Below are 21109 nucleotides of genomic sequence, written 5' to 3' on the forward strand. Positions count from 1 at the left end.
CAATAGAATATTAAAAACTATACTATTTTGAGTTTTCAATTGAGTGCTCTTCATGTATATTTAGGACTTAGAATAGAATATTATCGTATATTTATGCAGAAATACCAAAAATCCTCAGGAGTTCACAGGCTGTGATGCAGCATTGTCTTCCTTTAACTCCTGTACACACTGACAGAAGCAGGGCTCTCTCTTCTCATATGATGTGTCTCACTTTTGGTATTAAAAACCACACCATATGAAGGTGTTGGACAGGATATTCATGACACACTTGAACCCTGGATGACCTCTTGGCCCTCCTCATGACAAGATTACCAGGGCGCTTCAGAGTCTGGAGGTTCTTTGACTGGATGATGTCGTCTGATCTTGTTGTCAGTGGAAATCTTGTAGCATTAAAAAGCAGCCAGTGTGTCATAGTCCATCATAGTTTCTTTATCTTTCCTCATTTACATGTGGTATAATGGTGGATATATATTATATTAATCCTTCAAATATGTGTGAAATGAATGTTTTCAACTTAATTTACTGTGTGTATCAAGTTAATGTGTTCAAATAAGAGCTTAGACTTTACGTAATTTTGAAAAGCAAGAACAGGCAGGCACCTTTTCTTCTCTTCACCACTTTTAAAGCAAGGCAGACGCAGAAGTAATTCTGTTTATTCCATATATGTATCCAATTACCTCAGTATCTCTCGTAAACCTAATTAATTTTAAGGACATCTCATGCTAATTAAAACTGTCACTGCAGATTTAGGAGCAATAACACTTGGTTCAGTTTACTACAATGTATGCCTGTCACAATATATATCAGGTACATCAAAATGTCAGCTTCTTCTGACTCTAAAGAAAGAAAATAAAATATCACAGATTCCAGGAAATATGGTCAAAAAGTTTGCTGTCTATAATTAAGCATTCTCTGCTTGCTTGTTTTCTACAACGTGCGACTCCCAGCTATCCAAGAACCGTTGACATCTGCTGTTGTACTTCATTTTCTGCCTTTGGCGACATACCAGATGAAACATTATGGGGTTTTTTTTTGGTAAATGTGTGTTTTAATGTGTCACCTTGATAAATGCACCCATCCGTGCATGCGTTTTTCCAAAACTGTTGCCTCTCCCTCACATTTGTTAATGTTGATTAATAGCCCTAATGCATTTGGTATTTGGTCTCTCTTCTCCGCCCACTCTTATCTCTTAATGTGACTTTTGCTGGGCTGACAGCCCAGTAAGCAGTGAGGAAAAAACAAATAAAATAAGCATAAGTGTCTGCGAGGTGGACTAGGCTGGGAGAAGCTCTGGAGGCAGATGAGCATGAAATCTTTCTGGAACGACAGGAGAGCCATTCCCTTCAGACACAGATAGAGCAGATTAGACCTGCTGTCTTTTTCCACACGTACGATACTTTATATATGGCTCTGTTAAAAAAAAACATGTCCTTCTCACCCTTGTAGGATGGTATCTGTGTGTCATCCTCAAGCTCAGGTCCTCTCTCTCTCTCTCTCTCTCTCTCTCTCTCTCTCTCTGTCTCTCTCTCTCTCTCTCTCTCTCTCTCTGTATATATATATATATATATATATATATATATATATATATATATATATATATATATATATGGACACACCTAGCGTGCACTCGCGCATCGACGCTCGCGACATCAGCTCATAGTGGATTTTTAGTTGGCAGTCACGTGATACCGTACATGCATTCTATTTGCTGACGGCATGTGTGTGTGTGTCTATATATACTGTGTGTGTGTATGTATACAGTATATATACAGTATAAATACAGTGTTTGTGTGTGTATATATATATATATATATATATATATATATATATATATATATATATATATATATATACACAGTATATATACTGTATTTATTTATTTATTTACATGTACATTCTATTGGCTGACGGCATACAGAAGTGAGCTCGGTTCTGTGAGTCTCGGGCTTTTGCGAGACACAAAAGTACTTTAAACAGTCAGTAAGAGTGTGGGAAAAGGTAACACAGATAGGAGGTGGTTTACAATCAGTATGGGGACGGTTCATATACGTTTAAATTACCGTAAATAGTAAGATAAATAGTTTGTTGTTCTATCGTGGAATTTGTTAATCACGTGTGGTTCCTGGAACGCTTTACCCGCGAGGAACGAGAGCGCACTGTATATATATATAAAGTGCCGTATTTTCTGGACTATAAGCCGCTACTTTTTTCCTAGGTTTTGAACCACGCGGCATATTCAAAGGTGCAGCTAATTTGTTGGCTAACATGTCTAAACTGCATTACAACAATGAGAAGATCTGATTGTAAAGAACTGAGAGTACACATGAGGACATGATAATAAAGACTTAAGGGAAACTTAGACTTGAGAAAATGTTCTAAAATCCAATCTTGAATTCCGGCTGGGCAGCTACGGATGGTTTACAAATACAAATACTGCTGGGTCTCATGTGTAGCAGTCAAATAAGTATGATACTATTTTATGATTTGGCCCAAATGAATTAAATAATGGCATAAATAAGCGCATTGATAAATAACATAACGCTTCTATAGTGAAGAAGACGACTTCATGGGTTTCAGTGAAGATGATTAAAGTGACCTGTGGTTTCAAACACAGGAGAAATGAAATGCCGGTTATTTTCTCTTGGTTCTGTTCCGTTTTAATCAGCAAAGTTGCTGTCGTGTTAATATTCACCGTTCGGAAAGAATTTGTTCAGGTACATACATGTACATTTACAGTGCAAAATCCTTCTGTACATACAGAAAATACCTAATTTTTCAACATAGAAATCTGCAGCTTATAACCCGGTGCGGCTTGTGTATCTTTTTTTTTTTTTTAATGTTTTTAACTAGAGTGGATGCGGCTTATATACAGGCACACTTTTTAGTCCGGAAAATATGGTATGTATATTAGAGTCAATACTTTATAATATAACAGCCTTTTAAAAACTTTCCTTCTTTCAGATTTATTTATTTTTGCTGATATGATTTGTGATGCTTTATTCCCATACATTATACTGACAAGTGTTTGTAATACTTTGAAAACCCCAATCGGGATATACTGTGTGATTTTCCAGGACTGTACTTTGCTGGATAGAGATGCATTACATTAAGTCAAGAGTTAAGCTTTTTGTTGGACCACCCAGCATTTCTTTCCTCGCCCTTGTGCACCTGCTCTGTGTTCATACAGCAAAACATCTGTTTGACCACTGCCTAACCCAAAACTTTTAAAATTAACTTTTTTTTTCCTTTCCAATCACACATAGGAAAGTGCAACTTTGGTTCTGCTTTTGGTACAGGAAACCATTTTTGTGAACTCTAGCAAAAATCCGGGGCTGTGGGGTGGACAGGGCAGACAGCTGCTGGTCATTGTTCTTAATGACAGCTCCATCTGCTCCCCTTTCCTGTCTCTTGTGCACTAACAAATTAGGCAGCCATTAGCCAGCATAGAAATACAGTTCTGACTTTTTGAACTCAGCGCTGCTGTTTTTGTTGGCCCGTCTGCCACTACCAAGGAAACTAAAGAACCCAATTCTTTAGCCTTTGGGTTGTGTTTGAGTGAAAGATGTGTGTGATACCTAATTTTCAACTGTCATGCTTGCCATACACACACACACTATCACGAACTGTACTTCCAAGCTGTTGATGTAGGGCCAAACAGACTATATAACCTCCCTTTAACCACCTCACCTCACAGTAATGGTAATACATGAAGCTGAAGGTGGATATGGCCCTTCTAAGTTAAACATTTAATAGTTACTTCCAGAGATCTTGGACGTGATGAGTCTTCTTCCTTCACTGAACCCAAAGGTTGTCTTCCAGATTGGTGTGGCATCAAATCCCATAAAAGCCTCCTCCCCTTTACTGTTCTCTCAGTCTAAATCAGAGTTCTTAAAGCTCACTGCCCGGTATTTCCACAAAAATCATTTAATTCGCAAAATGTTTATGAATGTCCCTTGAAAGTCCTCTTTATCCAAAGTTAAACTGATCTCATGCTGCGTGTTGATATCAGCCTCTCCTCGGGACTCAAATGACTCAACAGCTGTTCTCAAGACAGGCATTTGGACTTGGTACAGAGCGAGCATGTTAGGAACAGCGAACACATACACAGATGGGGGAGGCGGATAACAGGCCATTACAGGGAAGGATTTGGACTGTCTCTGCTCGCTCTCCCACCCATTGCATAGCTCTCTCCCCCCACACCTCTCCTTGTGAGGTTAAGCACTCCGCTGGTAATGACCTTACTTCAGACAGCACTTTAAGCCTCAATGTCTTGCTGAAGTCGCTGTGTAATTCAACCCAAAAAGAAAGCCAACACCTGGGGGAGGTAGTTGGGTTTTTCAGAGGAAATTGACAGTGTGTGGAGCTTGGAACCCCAAGGCACACCCCAGCCCAGCTCAGGCTCAGACTCCCCGCTAGAGAAGATGCTGAGGTAGCTGGCAGAGGATGTAGTGGCCTCTGGCAATAGAAGACACAGCAAAAAATGTCCATCCAAGCAAGTCATACATATGTGATGCAGTCTAATGCAGTCTTAACTATGCAAAGCAATTGAACAACAGCCATTCAAGACGTGCTATCCGATAAGACAGATATATTACTGTTTTTACCATTAAACGCCCATTATGTTACACCAGAAGCAGAAGGAAGGGGAGTCGAGGCCTCATAGCATACACTTTGAAGTTCTGAAAATATAACTCCTGACCAAAATGGAATGATATGAGTACTAGAATGTCATGTCAACACTCTTCATTCGTTTCTTGTCCACCCACCCACTTGAAGCTGTCCTTTTTCAATCACTACCATATCCACACACAAAAAGAAAAAATAGTAAAAGAGAAAAATGCTGTTATTCATTTCTTTCATTTATGTTCAGCCACTTGTGGACATGGACAGTCTACTCTGTTTCTGTCCTTGGCAGCTCAAGCATGCAGCCATGTAATCTACTTTCCACTCCTCATTGATGGAGTTCACAGATCCGGAGGGTGCGTTGGTGGTGCACCATCATACCACTCTCTACCGTAGCAGAGAGAATGACTGCCTCGGCTGTTAGCATTGGACGGTCCAGTCTGCTGAGGAAGCAGTAGACGTTAATCTGCTCGGTCACACTCCGCTTCTCCCGCGGGACTGCAGGGATTAAAGCCGGCGCAGGATATAGCGTCCATCGTATGCGTGACCGTGCAGGGAATTTCCATGTAATTGTGAACGAAGCACCATGAGCTCTCCTTCTCCTTCTCCTCCCCTCCATCACACTATAAATACCACCAAGACTCCCCAAAGGTACCCAGATCTCATGAAGTAGACAGGAGAGACCAGGGCTCAGGCACAAGGACATGAAACGAGACAAATAAGAAATGACATCCTCCTTGTACTCTTATTCCTCCTCTCCCTCCTTGATTGGTGTCCCGGGGAATATGAGTAGCATGCAAAGTAGGGAAGTAGATGACACACTTATGTGCATAAGCATTAAGGTTTACATGCGCATTAGGTAGCACTGCAGACATCTCTATCCTGTCCTGTTTGAGGAACTATCGGCAACCATTTGTAAAGACTCAAACTGTGTTTTGTAAAATCAGAATTTGCACCAAAAAATCATCAACAGCTCATACAGTAAATTACCAAAAGTGCAAATTCATATCCACATCATAACACAAGTGAAGTGAAAAATCAGTTAGGAAGGACTTTAAAATGCATAATCTTTCATATTCTCACGCTTCCTACAGAGGCTCTGTGCAGTTTTCAACCATTTCAATGCAAAACATCTATTATTTTAAATGGTAATAATGTGATGCTAATGCTATTGCCTTCAAAAATTGTTGTAAAAATACATTAGAATTCAAACTTTACATTCTGTAGTAATCTCAGGTTGTTGGGGGGGGGGGTTTGTTTTGTTTTTTCTGAGTGTCACTCCAAAATTATGGTGACCTCTGCTAATAACATCTGAGTGGCCAAAGATTTAATAAACATGAAATGACTCTGAAACACCTAAAATCTGTCTCAGACCTCTCAGTCATTTTAGGAGGTGGTTAGCACAGTCTATCCTTGAAGAAGCACTTGAATGCAACAGCAATCCTTCAGGAAGTGAGCTGTTGTTGGGTAAAACTGAAGTCGTACGTAATCCCAGTTTCACCGCTTCTCCATCTTTCCTTTGTCGGTTGAGTCAAAATTAGCCTGCAACCGCATTTAAATGAATGTTTGTACATCAAGACTGATATGTTCTCTCAGAGCAGTTTGTTGACTTAATGACACATTCTTCAACGCAGACCTCCTCGGTTAAATTGTGTCTTGGAAACTGCTTCTTTGTAGACTTATAGCCCTGTCTGCCAAAAGGGGAAAAATGCAGATTGTCCTGGTGGGAGTTTGTGATTAGAATGCAGCCAGGAGGTGCGCTGGAGTCTCAGTCTGTCACAAGGGCCAAAAAATACAAAGTGTCCACCCAGGTCATTAAGAATGCATGGCAGACAGCCATGACATGGGGCTCAACAGCTGTCCAAAGAGGGGCTGAGAGAGGTCGCTGACTGTGGCCTTGATCATCTGCAGCAACCCGTCCACCCCAGCCAAGTGGAATAAAATTGTAGGGAACCGTTCCCAGTATTTTCCACAGTGCTGTAAGCAGTCACGTATGAGTGGAAGAAACATGGAAATGTGCCTTTCACTAGTAGCAAGTGTGATTTGATACACACACACATACACACACACACACACACACACACACACACACACACACATATATATATAAATGTGTGTGTCTGAGAATATGTCTGGAAAACGGGATCAAGTCCCTGTGTGTGTGTTTGTGTGTGTGTGTGTGTATGTATGTATGTATGTGTATATGTATATATATACAGTATATATATACAGTATATATATACAGTATATATATATATATATATATATATATATATATATATATATCACATAAACTCACACTGTACAGCATATATATCCTCCAGTGTTCGTTAGCAGACATCCTTTCTTCTTGAACGCCTCCCTGTTATAGCCCCAAAACCCTTGACAGGTGTCAGCTGTAGTCAGCTCACCGGCTCACCAAAGCCTCTCCAGAAATAATCCACTTCTTCTTTTCCCATCTCCCACAGAAGATTTCATCACAATTTCTGGACAAATTCAACCAGAGCTGCTGATTTTTGTGGGAAAGACTTTTATTTTGATTCAATATAAATCCTGTCTCGAGGGTTGGGGAGGTTTTTTTTTCCCCCTACCTCTCCGTCTGTCTGACTCGCTTTCTGACCCATCCTCTGCTGCCTCCTTCCGTTCTCTCCCTTCGTCGAACTCACAGCCTAATGTCATGTGGAAAGAGTCTTCACTGAAGCAGCTCGAGGACACTGAGAAACCATTTCCATTTTCGGAGATGTTTTCCCCCCCTTGTGGAATATTGTCATTCAACTTTCCCTCGCTTCAGCTTGCTGAAAAGCTTCTCAGGTTTTAAAGGGACTTGATCCCGTTTTCCAGACATATTCTCAGAGGATTAAGCAGCGAGGCCCAACTAAAGCACCCTTAATCAAATCAAAATAAATAGCCGCTTCACAATGGAGGATGCCACATTTTCCATTTCTGTTTGGCGAGGGATTTGTCCCAGGAAGGGAACATCACAGTGGCAAAGGCCCGGTGTGTACAGAGGGAATACAATGTGTTGTGCTCTGTGTGAGTGTGGGAGTGTACTTCACTTACATTTACAGTATGTGTGTTTTAGTGTGACTAGATGTAGTCTTTGACAGCGTGGTTATTTCACCTCTTATTTCAGCTGGTGTTGCAGTTGAGCGGAGTTTTTAGAGCCAAAATGGAGGGTTTAAGTGTGCCTAAGGAGCTTCTGGCTTTGCAGCCGTGTGTCACTCCAGGGCAGCAACAATGCATTTACTGCAGATTAGAGCACCTCTCAAGTGTTTCACAAAGTCCGCCTTAAGCTTAGCAATTGTTGCCCGGGCTATTTCGGAAAACCTGTAGCTGTGAAAAATACGGCACCACACCCCGTGCAGTTTTTCATATCTCCATCAGAGGTTACGGAGGTCGTGAATCAGAATTCACTTTAGTGCTTTATATTCCTCATTTCTCATCTGTCACGGGGGTTATTCCTCGATGGATGAAAGTCGTACTGTATTTGTCAGTGCTGCTGGTCTAAGGGCATCAGCTGACAAGCGCTTGATAAACACTCAATTTCTTCCAAATGAAGTGATGCATGGCACCAATCTGAGACTGCAGTATTTCACAGCAGCCATTTTGTGTCATTCTCAGAAACAATCCATCAAATTCAAGCAGGGAGCAAACTGTCTGGAGTGACAGCAATCCACGCTTTTCCTTCTGAGTGACTTTGTCTATGTTAATACATTTCCAATCATTGTAGGCTCATTCATGTGTGCCTTCCCCCACCAGGTAACTACCCTCGGGCCCCCGGCTACAGCGGCCCTGGTCCTGGCATGACTAACAATTTGGGGATGAATGCGAGCAGCCCCATGCACGGCCAGGGGCCAGGCCAACCTGTAGGACGCAGCTACGGCCCAGGGAACCACAACAGGACATACCCGCCATTGGCTCCCAGCTCCCCCAGTATGCCTCAAACAGCTGGGCCTGGGATGGGCCCACCCTCTCTGGGTAGCTCTACCCGTAAGGCCCCGGATGCAGCAGCTGCCAACTCAACACACAACAGGTAAGCTAAGCCTAACTCCAACCCAACCCCAGTGAGGACTCTTATTTCATCAGGGGAATCTCGTGAGACCTAACCAGAGACTCACTTTGGTCTGTCGAGCTTTCTTCCTCACAAGTTTGCATTTACGCAGCGTTTTTGAGTATTTTAACGAGTTCCTGATGTATCATGTCACAACCGTCCTGAGCAGAATGGTATGAATTGAGTTACCCCATCACAAAAGGCCCAAACTCTTTTGTGAGACTAAACCAGAAATCACAGTATGCAAAATTTGGATGCTAGGAAACGTCTTCATCTTTATATGACTCTCTCTGCACCTCCCCGAGGTGCTGAACAGCACCTCGGGGAGTTTCCTTGTCACCGTTTGTCTAGGTTTTTTCATTTTTTTTAAGACATGTAAGAAAAAAATTCCATCTCAGAATCTCAGGGGTTCTATGTTCCCGAGAGTCCTTTTGTGGAACCAACTCTATTTTGCCTCACCTCATGAAGTACCTGACATCTTGATAGCTGGCATCATGCACTAAAGGCCATTTGTTGCAGAAGGAGACACTGAGCTGTGAGAAGAATGTTGCACTGTCAAAACACTGATGAAGAAAAAAAGCAAACTACAGGTTTTAACTGTGAAAACACCAGAGATGGAGTCGACACCAGTAACGCAAATAAAATCCACTTTAATGCTATAACGGGATATGAGTTAAGGCATATTATTTCTCCATTGGGGTTGGAGCTTTGCATGCATGAGTGTTTGGAGTGTTGGAGAGGGGGTTGATGGGGGATTGTGTGGGCAGTAAACTTTAACTGAACCTGCTACGGGGACTTGTGAAAACATGGCCATCTTTTGAGAGATAGTGGATTTCTGCACTTCGTCCATCTGCTGCAGGTTTTGCCCAATAGTGCATCATGGGAGCTCTCCCGCCAGCATTCAGGTGGAGGTGGTAGATTAGCACGTGTTGATGCTCATTCCCGTTACGAGGCAGTGATGATGTTTCAGATGAAGTTTCTCTGTCTTTTGGGAGTCTAAGGGCCCCGAACTGCAGGCAGCCTCCGTATGCGAGGTCCCCAGCTGAGATGCAGCCACCCCAGCCCACCCCCATCCACTGGCCCACATCCCACCCTGCTTCACCATCTCACAGACCTCATCACTCACCCATCCTGTCACCCTCACATTCACAGCACCATAGGTAGGTCTGCTACCCTCATAGCACACATGGATGTGCTTCTAAGTACCATGATGTGTGTGCATGTGTGTGTGTGCGTCTGTGTGTGTTTGTGTGTGTGTGTGTGTGTGTGTGTGTGTGTGTGTGTGTGTGTGTGTGTGCGTGCATGCGTGTGTGTGTGTTTTCCTGTCAATAGAATCAAGAGCCGTCACTGCGATGTCATCACCTTCATCAGTGTTGCTCTAGTCATCAGCATCATCAGAGTCTTAGCAGCTAGTGACGACACAGTGTCCACGCATATGCACACACACCATACACACACACACACCGTACACACACACACATACAGTTTTTACACTGCTGTGTGAGCTGGGTTGGCTGACAATATGTGTGATTTATTATAGGGGGGGGGGGCAGTGCTGTTTACACTCAGTGCCCCACCTCTCTCTCTATCTCGTTATCTCTTTCTCTCTCTCACACACACACACACACACACACACACACACACACACACACACACACACACAGCAGCAGCAGTACTAACGCTGGCCGATCCACTAAGAGATGGCTGGGCTGTCAACAAGAAATGGCAAGACGTGATCTGTGCTGCTGGGACCAATCAGATTGTCTGTCACTCTCCCCTCACATCCTCTGAGACGCCGGTGTCGCCTCGCTGTGGGCCTGCAGGGGGAGGAGAAGCCCTCCTCTCTCTCCTCCACTGTTTGCATGCATAAACATGCTCCCATCTCAACTATCTGTCCGTCTGAACAGAAGTCCTTCTTGGTTACCCGCTGTTTCTGAAGGCGTCCCTGGGTTCTCTGTCTCTGCCTGCCGTTTTATCTGCTTCTCTATCGTTAATAAGTCATTAATGTGTCGTCCGTTTTCACCGGATTCCAAATATCTTATTTGTAGAAAGGCATCCAGAACAATGAGGGCTTTGTCTTTTGATTCTGAATTTGTTATTTATCTTTTCTCGTTCAGCCGCAGCCGTGTCGCTATGCATGATAACTTCCAAATTGCTACCGTGTTTATTCAGAACAAGCATAAAAAAATAAAAAAATAGAGGAGAGCATGAATGTTTGGGATGATTAAAAAAAAAAAAACTAAACTAGCTGGTGTAAAACAAAACAAAAAAAAACAACAACTGCCAACTAGGTGAGACAAACAAATAGAGCTTAAATGTTTTGTCACAATGCACATTTCTGCAGAATGCTCTGGTTTCTGTTCTCACTTTTGGAGTTGTTATTGTCTGCTATCACTCATTCCTCCTCTCTCATCCATCCCCAGTCTGCCTCTGTTCTCTCTCCTCCCACCTGTTTCACTCTTTCCACCAACTCTCCCAACTGTATCGCCCTTTTCGTCTCTGTGCAGCTCTGTTATCCTACCAAGACTGTTTTATCTCCCTCAGTCTTTGTTCTTCCCAATTTGCTTTTTGTTCTCTGCTGTCTCCAGCTCAGCCTTGTTATGTTTTTCTTCCTCAGATCCCACTTTAGAACATCTGAGGAAGATCAGGAGAAAATTGGACTCCGAAAACCTGTAGTTAAAGGGCTCCAGTACCCCGTTTGCCCTCCAGATCTCAGCGCAACATTCTGAAACATTCAGCCCTAGTTTGTCTCTGTCTGAGGAACAAGTTGTTAGTCATAGCGCATGTCTAGTCTGACTCTTTGATGCATCAACCCCGAGTGGAGCTGCCGCAGCCACGCGCTCCAGCAGACCTTCAAATCAGGGGTTAGTTAACGGTGATGTCATCAGCTGCACTCGTCTCCTTTTCCTCTCTTGCTAAAACAAGTCTCTTCATCGCATTTCCACTAATAATCCCACCTCTGATCCCCCATCTCCTTCCTCCCCTGACTCACACACTGCCTGACACACCAGCAGACACACTCCAACTTCATTACACTGAGGGAAAAGAATGCCAAATGAACGGAGGAGCGCCACATCTGCTATCCCACGGAGGCAGGCGACGGTCATGATTAAATCTTCCTTAAATGTTACTTGAGTGTTTTTTTCTTCTTCTTCTTTTTTTCTCACCCGACAGAAACAAATGTCCATCTTTTATCAGTTAATCAGTTTGATTGGTGGATGAGGGAAAAACACTGTTGATCTTAAAAAAAAAAAAAAATCCCGTTAAATCTGCTAAAACTTTGAGGAGCAGTGAATCGTAATTTTTGTTTCTTTTTTTTTTTACTGGCAACGACATAGAAAGTCTGGTTAATCAGGATTTTGTTATCTAGGAAGTGAAGTTTCCATCTGTTGCTGCTGTTATTACAACTCTGTGAAAAATAAATCATAAATGTCAACTGTCTTGGCGCTGTCAGCTAATTTTCAAAATAGATGGTGGTCAACCTTGAAATCATAGTATTTTCTCCGGGAAATATGTTTAAAAGTTGACTGTTTTGGCATAGCACGCTGCCAGTTGTCAGTAAGATGACATGCTGCGTTCAAATAACATGGACGATGTCAAGCCTGTCAGTGTGGAGGAGGTACAAGTTTGTTTGGAAGAAAGGTGCTGAGGCACATTTTGAGGGGGGCACCATGTATTGATACTGGGGAAGAGAACAGAAAGTATTAAAGTGTATAAGCTTTTTGTTGGCAGCAGCTTGTGAGGACAAAATTGGCTTATCAAATGACTTTCCAACGCTGCCGGCAACACTCTGCAAAAAAGTTCCTGGAGCTATCGGAACGAGCTGTGCCGAAAAAATAAGCATTTAGCAGAAGAGGAGCAAAGCTCAGGGAAAGAAGAAAAAAAAAAAGAAGGAGCCGTAAATCAAAGAGAAATTGAAGGGAGGAAATTGTTGGGAGAGGGAAGAAGAGAGGAGACTAGAGTGCTCCCAGGCAAATCCTCGCCAAATAATTCATTTCTGACCTCCTTAGTAAGTAAATTTACTAAATAAATAAGAGCAGCGCTTGAATGTCAAGAACAGGGAATGCTGCCCGTGGTGCTTCGTCGCTCATGGTCTTGGCAGTGCTGCGGAGCGCTCTGCTTCCATTAGATGGGCAAAATAAATGGCTTCTCCTCCATCCATCGTGAGCTGTTTGATGTTGAGGAAAGAGGGGAGGGAGAAAGGAAGAGTAGCTGTTCTCTGGATTTAATATGTTAAAAGCTGTCCTTTTATTTTCTGTTAGGGGGTCGTATGCCTGTGCGTGTGCGTGTGCGTGTGTGTGTGTGTGGGGGCGTGTGTGTGTGTGGTGAGTCAGGAGTTTGGAGGAGCTATGAGTCGAGCTGCCCTAAGAACAGATTGGGTCCATATATAATTCATGGCCTCCAGCCGATCCACTCCGTCCTTCCATCGAGCTGAGTCTTTCTGGCTCCTTTTCTCTGTCTGTCTCTCTCTCTCACACACACACACACACACACACACATACACACACACACACACACTCAAAACACACAGGGATCAATAGAGAGGGACAACCAGCCATCACACTCTCCTGCAGTCCCAGCTCTTCTGCTGTCTCTTCCAGTTATCAGCGCTGGGAGGCATCGGCGCGGCCTGTCACCGCGAATGAAGGACAAAGGCGCCACCACTTCTAGAGAGATGCCGTCAGCTGGTTGGCTGGCACCTCGTAACCATGGCATCCCCTTGGCAACAAGCGCCCACCCCACGCATGAACACAAGGACATGCTCAAACACACACTGCCACACACACACACACACACACACTAGGCAGTGTGTGTGGATAGAATTAGGAATTAGAAGGAAAGAGGAGTAGTGTATTGAGAATGAATCAAAAGAAAAAATTCGTAGTAGTGATCTTTTTATATTAATTAACAATCAGCAGTGTGCTTTTCACTGGTCTTTACTTCTTTTGTGTGAGATGGGTCTCTTCTGCCTTCCAGGCCAAATAAAGGATTCTAAAGCTCGGTTTTCTTACATCTATAATAGCAAAACCTTTAAATGTACTATTCTTTAAAACTCTGTAAAACTTGGAGCGAAGTTTCCAGCCCACTCTTAGACAACGCTGAGGGTGCCTCGTCCTGATGGTGTGAGGATACAGCCGATGTTTCTACGTTTTCTGTGTGTGTGTTCCCTCGGCTCAGTCTCATGGAACAGCGATTACCTCCAGCTCAGGGGCCCTGAGCAGAGAATACGCCCCTCATCGGTCCACCAGGGACCCATCCTCGTATCGCTCCGGCTTCTTCTTGCCTTAAATTCACTCCCTCCACCTCCCGTCTTCTTTTCTTCTTCTCCCTCTATTTCCATATCACCACACCTTCTCTCTCCCCTGCTTTCTCTCTCCCTTCACGCGCTCTTTCTCTCTCTGCCGCAACAGGATGTTGTTTTTTTTTTACCCTGCACAAAGGTGCCCAAGAGCAAGATGGATGCGCTGTGCTGTTTTTTTCCCCCCCGATAGCGGCACATGCATATATTAAGTGTGATTAAACGCTGTGCAAAGCCTCCATCAAGTGCTTTCTAATGGGCTTTTTTATGACATGAATTAGTCATAATGGGAGAGCGCCACAGCTGAAAACCTCCAACCACTGTTGTTGTTGTTGTTGTTGATTTGGATATTTCACCGCACACATGAGAGCTTCTGCTTATATTGCTTAAAGTGGGTGAGGGGCATTTTTAGCGGATTGATAAATGAGGTTTGCAAGCATTTGGCATCTCTAAACTTATTTTGCTTTACTCCCATGTTTGCATGTAGGGTTTTTTTTTTTTTAATTGAGAGGAAAGGTGCAATGATCAAAAGGTTAATTTGGTCCCTTGTCTTGACTCACCGAAGGCTTTTCAGAGAAAACATGTCGGCAGCGGTGAAGGAGTTTACACTCCCCACATTAATGGGAAATGGGGCCAGAATAGCATGGATTTGGTCGGAGCTGGTTTCTTTGCTACAGAACTCCCCTATGCACCTCAACCCCCATAGAGGGATTACATATGTATCATCAGCCGTGCTCTATGACTAATTACATCTGTGAGATGAGATTATGGGGAGGTTTACCAAGCCAATCCCTCCTCTTAGGCTATGTGTGTCGCTTCCAACACGAGGTATTACACTGCGTGTCTGCCTGTGAAAAAGAGACAGATGCCAGTTGGTTGGAATGGACATAAATCCACTTAACGTTTTTCTTTTCATACAAATAAAACCATGTTGTTATTTTGCACCAAAATGTGTGCCTTGTGGTTTACGGTTGCCCAACAGTTGCTTTTCCTCTCATCTCGTTGCTTCCTGTCTTTTCTTCTATTTACTTTCATCCCGCAGTCTCAATCATCTACGTTTCCTCTCTTTTCTGTTCAATTTTTTCACCTCTCTTCACCTCATATTTTTTCCCCTCCATCTGTCTCCCAATCTCCTTTTATGTGGTTGTCCAGGAGATAATCTTCAGCCAGCAGGAGATGGACCAAATTGTTCCAAACATGGTGTTCCCTTTCTAGCGCCATGTCACTGGCTTTGGCCTGCCTCGCATGCAATGATAGACGGCTTCACACACACACACACACACACACACACACACACACACACACACACACACACACACACACACACACACACACACACTCCGCCTCTCTATCTCACTCCGTCTTGCACACACATGGATGGATAACATTCAGCAGGTTGCAGATAACCCCCTCTGATGTCACTTGCAGCACCATGTGATGAGCCACCTGAGAGAGGGAGAAAGAGAGAGGCAAAGAGGGAGGCTGGGGGAGGGAGATTGAGCAGGATTGATTTCTGCTGTCACCATGGCAACAAATAACATGATCCTCTCCAAAAGCACACCTTAATTAGTTAAATTATGACTTGTGGGAGAGGGAGGCAGAGGGGTAGAGAATGTCAGGGGGGAGGGAGAGGAGAAAACAGAGTAGAGAGGATGGAAGAGTTTTTCTTTTTTAATGCCGCATGTTCATCCTCAATCTTAGCAAGAGCTCTTTGTTTGATCAGGGATGTGTTTCGTACTGTGCTTTTTATTATGACATTTAGATTGAATGCTGCTTGTTTCAGCGACAACAATAAAGGAGCATGGTGTAACGGGCTGGCAGATAGCATCATTGTATGATTTTGTGACTTTTGTTGCTTTCAATGAGACCTGTTTATCTCTTAACGGTCTGTTATTACATTGTGATTCCAAACTTGATCCGCCTCCTGTTCTGATCTTCATCTCTCCCTTCGTTGTGCGTTAGGCAAGGAAGCTATCAAGGTGCTGTCATCAGCCAAGCGAACCCTACAGCCGTCCCCTACAGTCAGACAACGGGGAACAGCAACTCAGACATGGGCGATTCACACGGTCCAGCCTACAATGTGCCACCTTCAGGTATATTCATGCAAGGTCACTAAGATTTTAGCAAAATAAGTGTCCTTATAGTGACCCAGAAGCTTATATCTTCATATTCAGGTCCATTCTGCCTCTACTTTCAGCCGCTATACAAAAGATTAAAAGGAAGGTATGACCCCATCTCCTCTTATTTAAGATAAGAAAGCACAAACCTCCAGATTAATGTCAGACAGATCCACTTAAGATTAATTCATGGCTTTGGTTTGAATGCAAACCACGACTGTTCCTGTTGAAAAAGGACTGGTAGGTTGACAGAAGAATTGAAGATAGTTTTCCGGGGCTGAGAGCTCCCACTTCTCCTGTATGGCCTTCCAGTGAGCAAAGATTAATGCGGAGTATTCTTTTTCCTCTTTCAGTCCCTCACCCAGCTGCATTGTTGCGAAAAAAGCATCTCGAAAAGCTTTAAGGCTCCCAAAATGAAAGGCACCTTTTATTCAAAACCAAACATCAGAATGCATGACATTTGGAAAAAACTTCAAACGAATTAGAGCGACAAGGTTCCCAAACTCATCTGGTTTGCCCCTGGGCATGGTAAAAAGTGATTACCTTTCCCACTGTGCTGCAGCACAGACGGAAAAATAAAGAGGGGAGCCTTGTATCCAAGGACCCCTTTCTTTCTAGTAATTAGAAATACACAGCTGCCCCTGTGAAAAGTAGTCTTAAAAGATCCTAACTCTTCTTCAATTACAAAACTCATGAAGGGCCACAAATACTTTTGAAAGGAGAGAAAAACGTTCTTGTCAGCCGACATGTCTCACATGATAACCTTCCCTTTCCACCGTCACTTTGAATTTGCTAGAACGTAAATGATGTCTGGCAAACAGAGGACGTGCAGCTGTAAAAAGGTTGAAAGACTGCACCGGTTTGCTTTTAGCAGAGAAGCTCAATCTGCTGCTATTTATTGCTCAAGTCAAAACAATGCTATCCGCAAGGGACCGCGTGACGTCGAGTTTGCCATCAGAGGATGGGCATAGGTTTTGTGTGGACGTCCATACATCTTTGTTTTTGTTTGCACATTATCTACTTTATGACAAGCAAAGGGAAATAAGCATATGTGAAATGTAGCTAAAGCAGACTCCCGAATAATCTGCGGATACGGCGATGAGTCACAAAACAGTGGAGCTGTTGACATTAGCGTATCTACAGAAAGTATAATATAATCATAAACAGAACTGCTTTACATCCATGAAGCAGCAACCTCTTTATGCTTCTTTCTCATTCTTCTCTTTGAGGTAAATGGCTGGACAGGCTTTAATGGGGCCTTGAGAACAGGAAAGAAAGGATATCATATTTGAATGGCAGAGAGACACTGACTCATTTCGACATGACTTTCAGTTGCGTTACGCAACCATTATCCTGCTGCTTTCAGAGGATTCAAAAAAAGCTATTGTTCATTTGGGGATTTAAAAAAAGTTTGAATCTGCCATAACACTGAGTGCACCTCTTCATTCTGCTGCGGTGAAGGCGCACCTATTGTGGTGAAGCTTTTTATTGAACATTAAAAAAAACTAAATTCCAGATTTCTCTTGAGTTCAGCATGAGTTCACTTGAAAATATGTTCATTTTCATGATAAAAGAACAAAGTTAACCGGCCTTACATTCTACTCACTAAATGGTTTTTTTTTTTATTATCATTATTATTCCTCAGCTTTGTTTTATTGGCGGTAATCAATATGAATATTATTTTAATAAGTGTTTTCTCATTGTTGGTGAAGCAGCCATGGGACTGTCTGGAGATGAGATGATTAGTCCAGATGGGAAGCCAAAAACAGACGTAAAAGATGACAGCAGCCCCTCCACCGAAATTCACAAACCAAAGGTACCCCTCGACCTTTTCCTTATCTGTCTTTGCTGTTCCCTTCCTGCCCCTGTTTTTGTTTTTTTGATCTTGCTCCCCCTAATGAAGCACACCATATCTGATCAGCATATGCTGCCTCAGCACAGCAGGCCGCTTCTCTGTTGTTTTCTTGCCATATTTAATGATTTGTTTAACATTTACCATTCCTAATGTTTTCCTCGCTTTGTTTTTGCCCCCAGCGCTCTTCTGCTTCTTCTCTTGTTTCGGTAACGCAAGCTGCCAAAAAGAGACGGCTCGGCATTTTACAGCACACATGCACATATAAATGCACACATTTTACACACACACACACACACACAAACAAACACACACACACACACACATATAGGCAAGGGATTTTATTTATTTCACTTATTTAACATAAAAACAGCAAACTACACTCTGGCCTTTCTAGTCTATCAAACATACATATACACCATCTATCTCTGAAACAGTGCTTCCGTCCACACACACATACATGCGCGCACACACACACACACACAGACACACACACACATGTGCACTCCCAAATACACAATGCTGACTTTTCATTTTGCATTTGCAGCTCAACTTGGCTCAGCTCAGCAACAACAGATATCTGCTCTTTGCTCTTTCTTCCCCCTCGCCTTGTCTTTGCTTTACACACACCCCCAACACACACACATACACACTCATATACACACACATACGCACATATAAAATGTACACCGACATGCAAAAAAAACACCCACTCGCCTCCATCACATCCACTACACGTCTTCTCCAAATCCATGTCTTTTCTTTTGCTGATTGCACTAGTAGGGCCTTTTGAATTATTTAAGGCAGTCAGAGCAGCCAGAAAGACCCCCAGTGCTCCCAAAAGAGATGATCTGTCTGCCGAGAGAGGGAGGAGAGAAAGAAAGGCAGGGAAAGAGAGAGGGAGAAAGATAAGGTTTTGCTGACACGAACATTCTGAACACAGACCAGAAGCAGTTGTCAAGCTGTTGTTCCCTCTTTCTCAGTCTCTTTCACACACACAAACACACATGAGGCAGAGACTCACACACTCCATGGTGAGCGCTTACACGGGCTGATTTACACAAATTGAAGCTTGTATAAAGATTCACGCAGTCACACAAACACAGACACGGCCTAATACATGCTGATCTGCATGCATGTAACACATATCTCATGCAGACACAAGCATTCATGTATGTAAACAGAGACACGGTAGCAGTAAGACATGCACACTGGTGCATTTAAAATACCGCACTGCAACTATTGACATTTGACGTACCATGTAATGCTAATGCAAACTTATACTTGTGAATTTCCCAGTTTGGGATCATTAAAGTATATCTAATCTAATCTAATCTATTTCATTACAATACAAATGTAAAAATTACAGTTTTTACCTCACTGCATTCATTTTCCGTGTGTGGTTTTATATTCGGGTTATTACTACAAGCTCTGCCAAGAGAGCTCAGTTTCTCATTATGTCATTAAAGTAGTTGTCACATCATAAGTTAGACCCTCTTACAGTTTACCCTCAGAATTTAGAGTCACATTTACACAATTCATATTTTGATAGTTATTGAAGACGAATAGCATTTACTAATGATGTATTTATTTAGGTTGTAGCTCAGGAATTCTTGAAGATACATAAGCTCACACTTGACTGCAAATTGTTTGGATCCAGATCAGACCTTAATGTGTGGTTGATATTATGGGATATCTTCACATTTTTTACACTATATCCTCTGGGATTAATAAATAGATAGATAGAAGATATATTATATTATATTATATTATATTATATTATATTATATTATATTATATTATATTATATTATATTATATTATATTATATTATATTATATTATATTATATTATATTATATTATATTATATATAAATATTATATATCTTCTATCTATCTTGTCTAGCTTTGTACAGACAGACAGACAGACAGCAGACCAAGGGCTCCAAAACCACAGGTGGTGATAAAGATGTGTGTTTATCTGAAGCAGCTGAGCAACTTAAAAAATAAAATCTTAATGATCTCCACCTCTAGCAGCCAGAACAAGAAACAGTAATTAGAATCTGTAATATAACAGACATTATTCTGAAATGGGACAAGGTGCTTTTAGTACTTTAAGTGTATTTTAATGATTCTATTTTTATGCGTTTGTTAAATTCAGAATGCGAGCACTTTTGCCATATCTTCTAAATAAATTAAAACGACATTAAAAGAAGTGGTGGTAACAGAACATAAGTGATTAAATCCTTACTTAAGCATGAAATAACATGTTTAAAAAATATTATTTTAATACAAGTCCTACATTCCTCATTTAATGTAGTTAAAAAGCATTTACCATTAACTGCCCCCATCTTATTTTTACTGATGCATTAAAATATAAGGAGAATTTTAAAATTATAACTGCATGGGTTGAAGCATATAAGATTATGTAAAGTATTTGACTCTATAATAAATATTCACATTTTATAAGCTGCTCCTAAATTTCAGAATTCTAAGGAAGGTGATTAGTAGTGACTTAAAGTAAGACTCTTAAGCTCTGGCCTCACATTGTGTTACATTGATACTGAGAGGGTGAGGTGGGTGAAAGAACCTAACAGTGATTTAAATTGGTGTGTCATCTTCATCCTCCTCCTCTCCAGCTACAGGACGGCTACAGCAACAACAGCAGCAGCACCGGCGGCTCCCAGCAGTGTGTGTCGCAGCCGGCCACACCGGGCGGCGCCCTTCCCGTGCCCTCCCCGCTCTCGCCCAGCCCGGCCAGCCTGTCTTCATACCACGGGGACGACAGCGACAGCATCAGCAGCCCCCCTTGGCCCCTCAAGACCCCCGCCAGTCCCGTAAGAAGTAGAAACGATAGCGGATGCATGTATTTGCTGAATATGTCACACTGACATTTAAGCAAATGTCTCTTTGTGGGCAGTGATGTCAGAACAAGCTGTTTGATTCCTGTATGACTGAGGGATTATTCTGTAATTACTTGATCAGAGGTAGCCTCCAAATGAAGTCTTTCCAGACCTGGAGCAGAGCCAGATGAGGGATATGAATGTGCTGTGAATGAACTTTGAAATAAACCCAAGCTGAACAAAATGCTCTATAGAATTGGTTATGTCTGGCTGCTTTTTCAACTAAAGGCCTACTTAGACATTGTCTAACTATGGGATGAAACTT

At 42.4% G+C, this 21109-nt stretch overlaps 1 protein-coding gene across 5 annotated transcripts in view; it reads left to right on the forward strand.

The window, feature by feature from the left end:
* The window catches only part of LOC137610611 (AT-rich interactive domain-containing protein 1B-like), a 172620-nt gene that overhangs the window by 133440 nt on the left and 18071 nt on the right, over window positions 1-21109 (forward strand). For 4 of the 5 annotated variants that reach the window (XM_068338283.1, XM_068338286.1, XM_068338284.1 and 1 more), the window contains exons 8-12: window positions 8383-8656; window positions 9670-9834; window positions 15936-16066; window positions 17806-17906; window positions 20581-20778. In XM_068338283.1, coding sequence (XP_068194384.1) covers window positions 8383-8656; window positions 9670-9834; window positions 15936-16066; window positions 17806-17906; window positions 20581-20778 — 869 coding nt within the window. The remainder of the gene's footprint in view (window positions 1-8382; window positions 8657-9669; window positions 9835-15935; window positions 16067-17805; window positions 17907-20580; window positions 20779-21109) is intronic. The other variant, XM_068338287.1, reaches the window with a different exon arrangement.

This window comes from Antennarius striatus, chromosome 17, assembly GCF_040054535.1.
Source record: "Antennarius striatus isolate MH-2024 chromosome 17, ASM4005453v1, whole genome shotgun sequence".
Classification (NCBI taxonomy): domain Eukaryota; kingdom Metazoa; phylum Chordata; class Actinopteri; order Lophiiformes; family Antennariidae; genus Antennarius; species Antennarius striatus.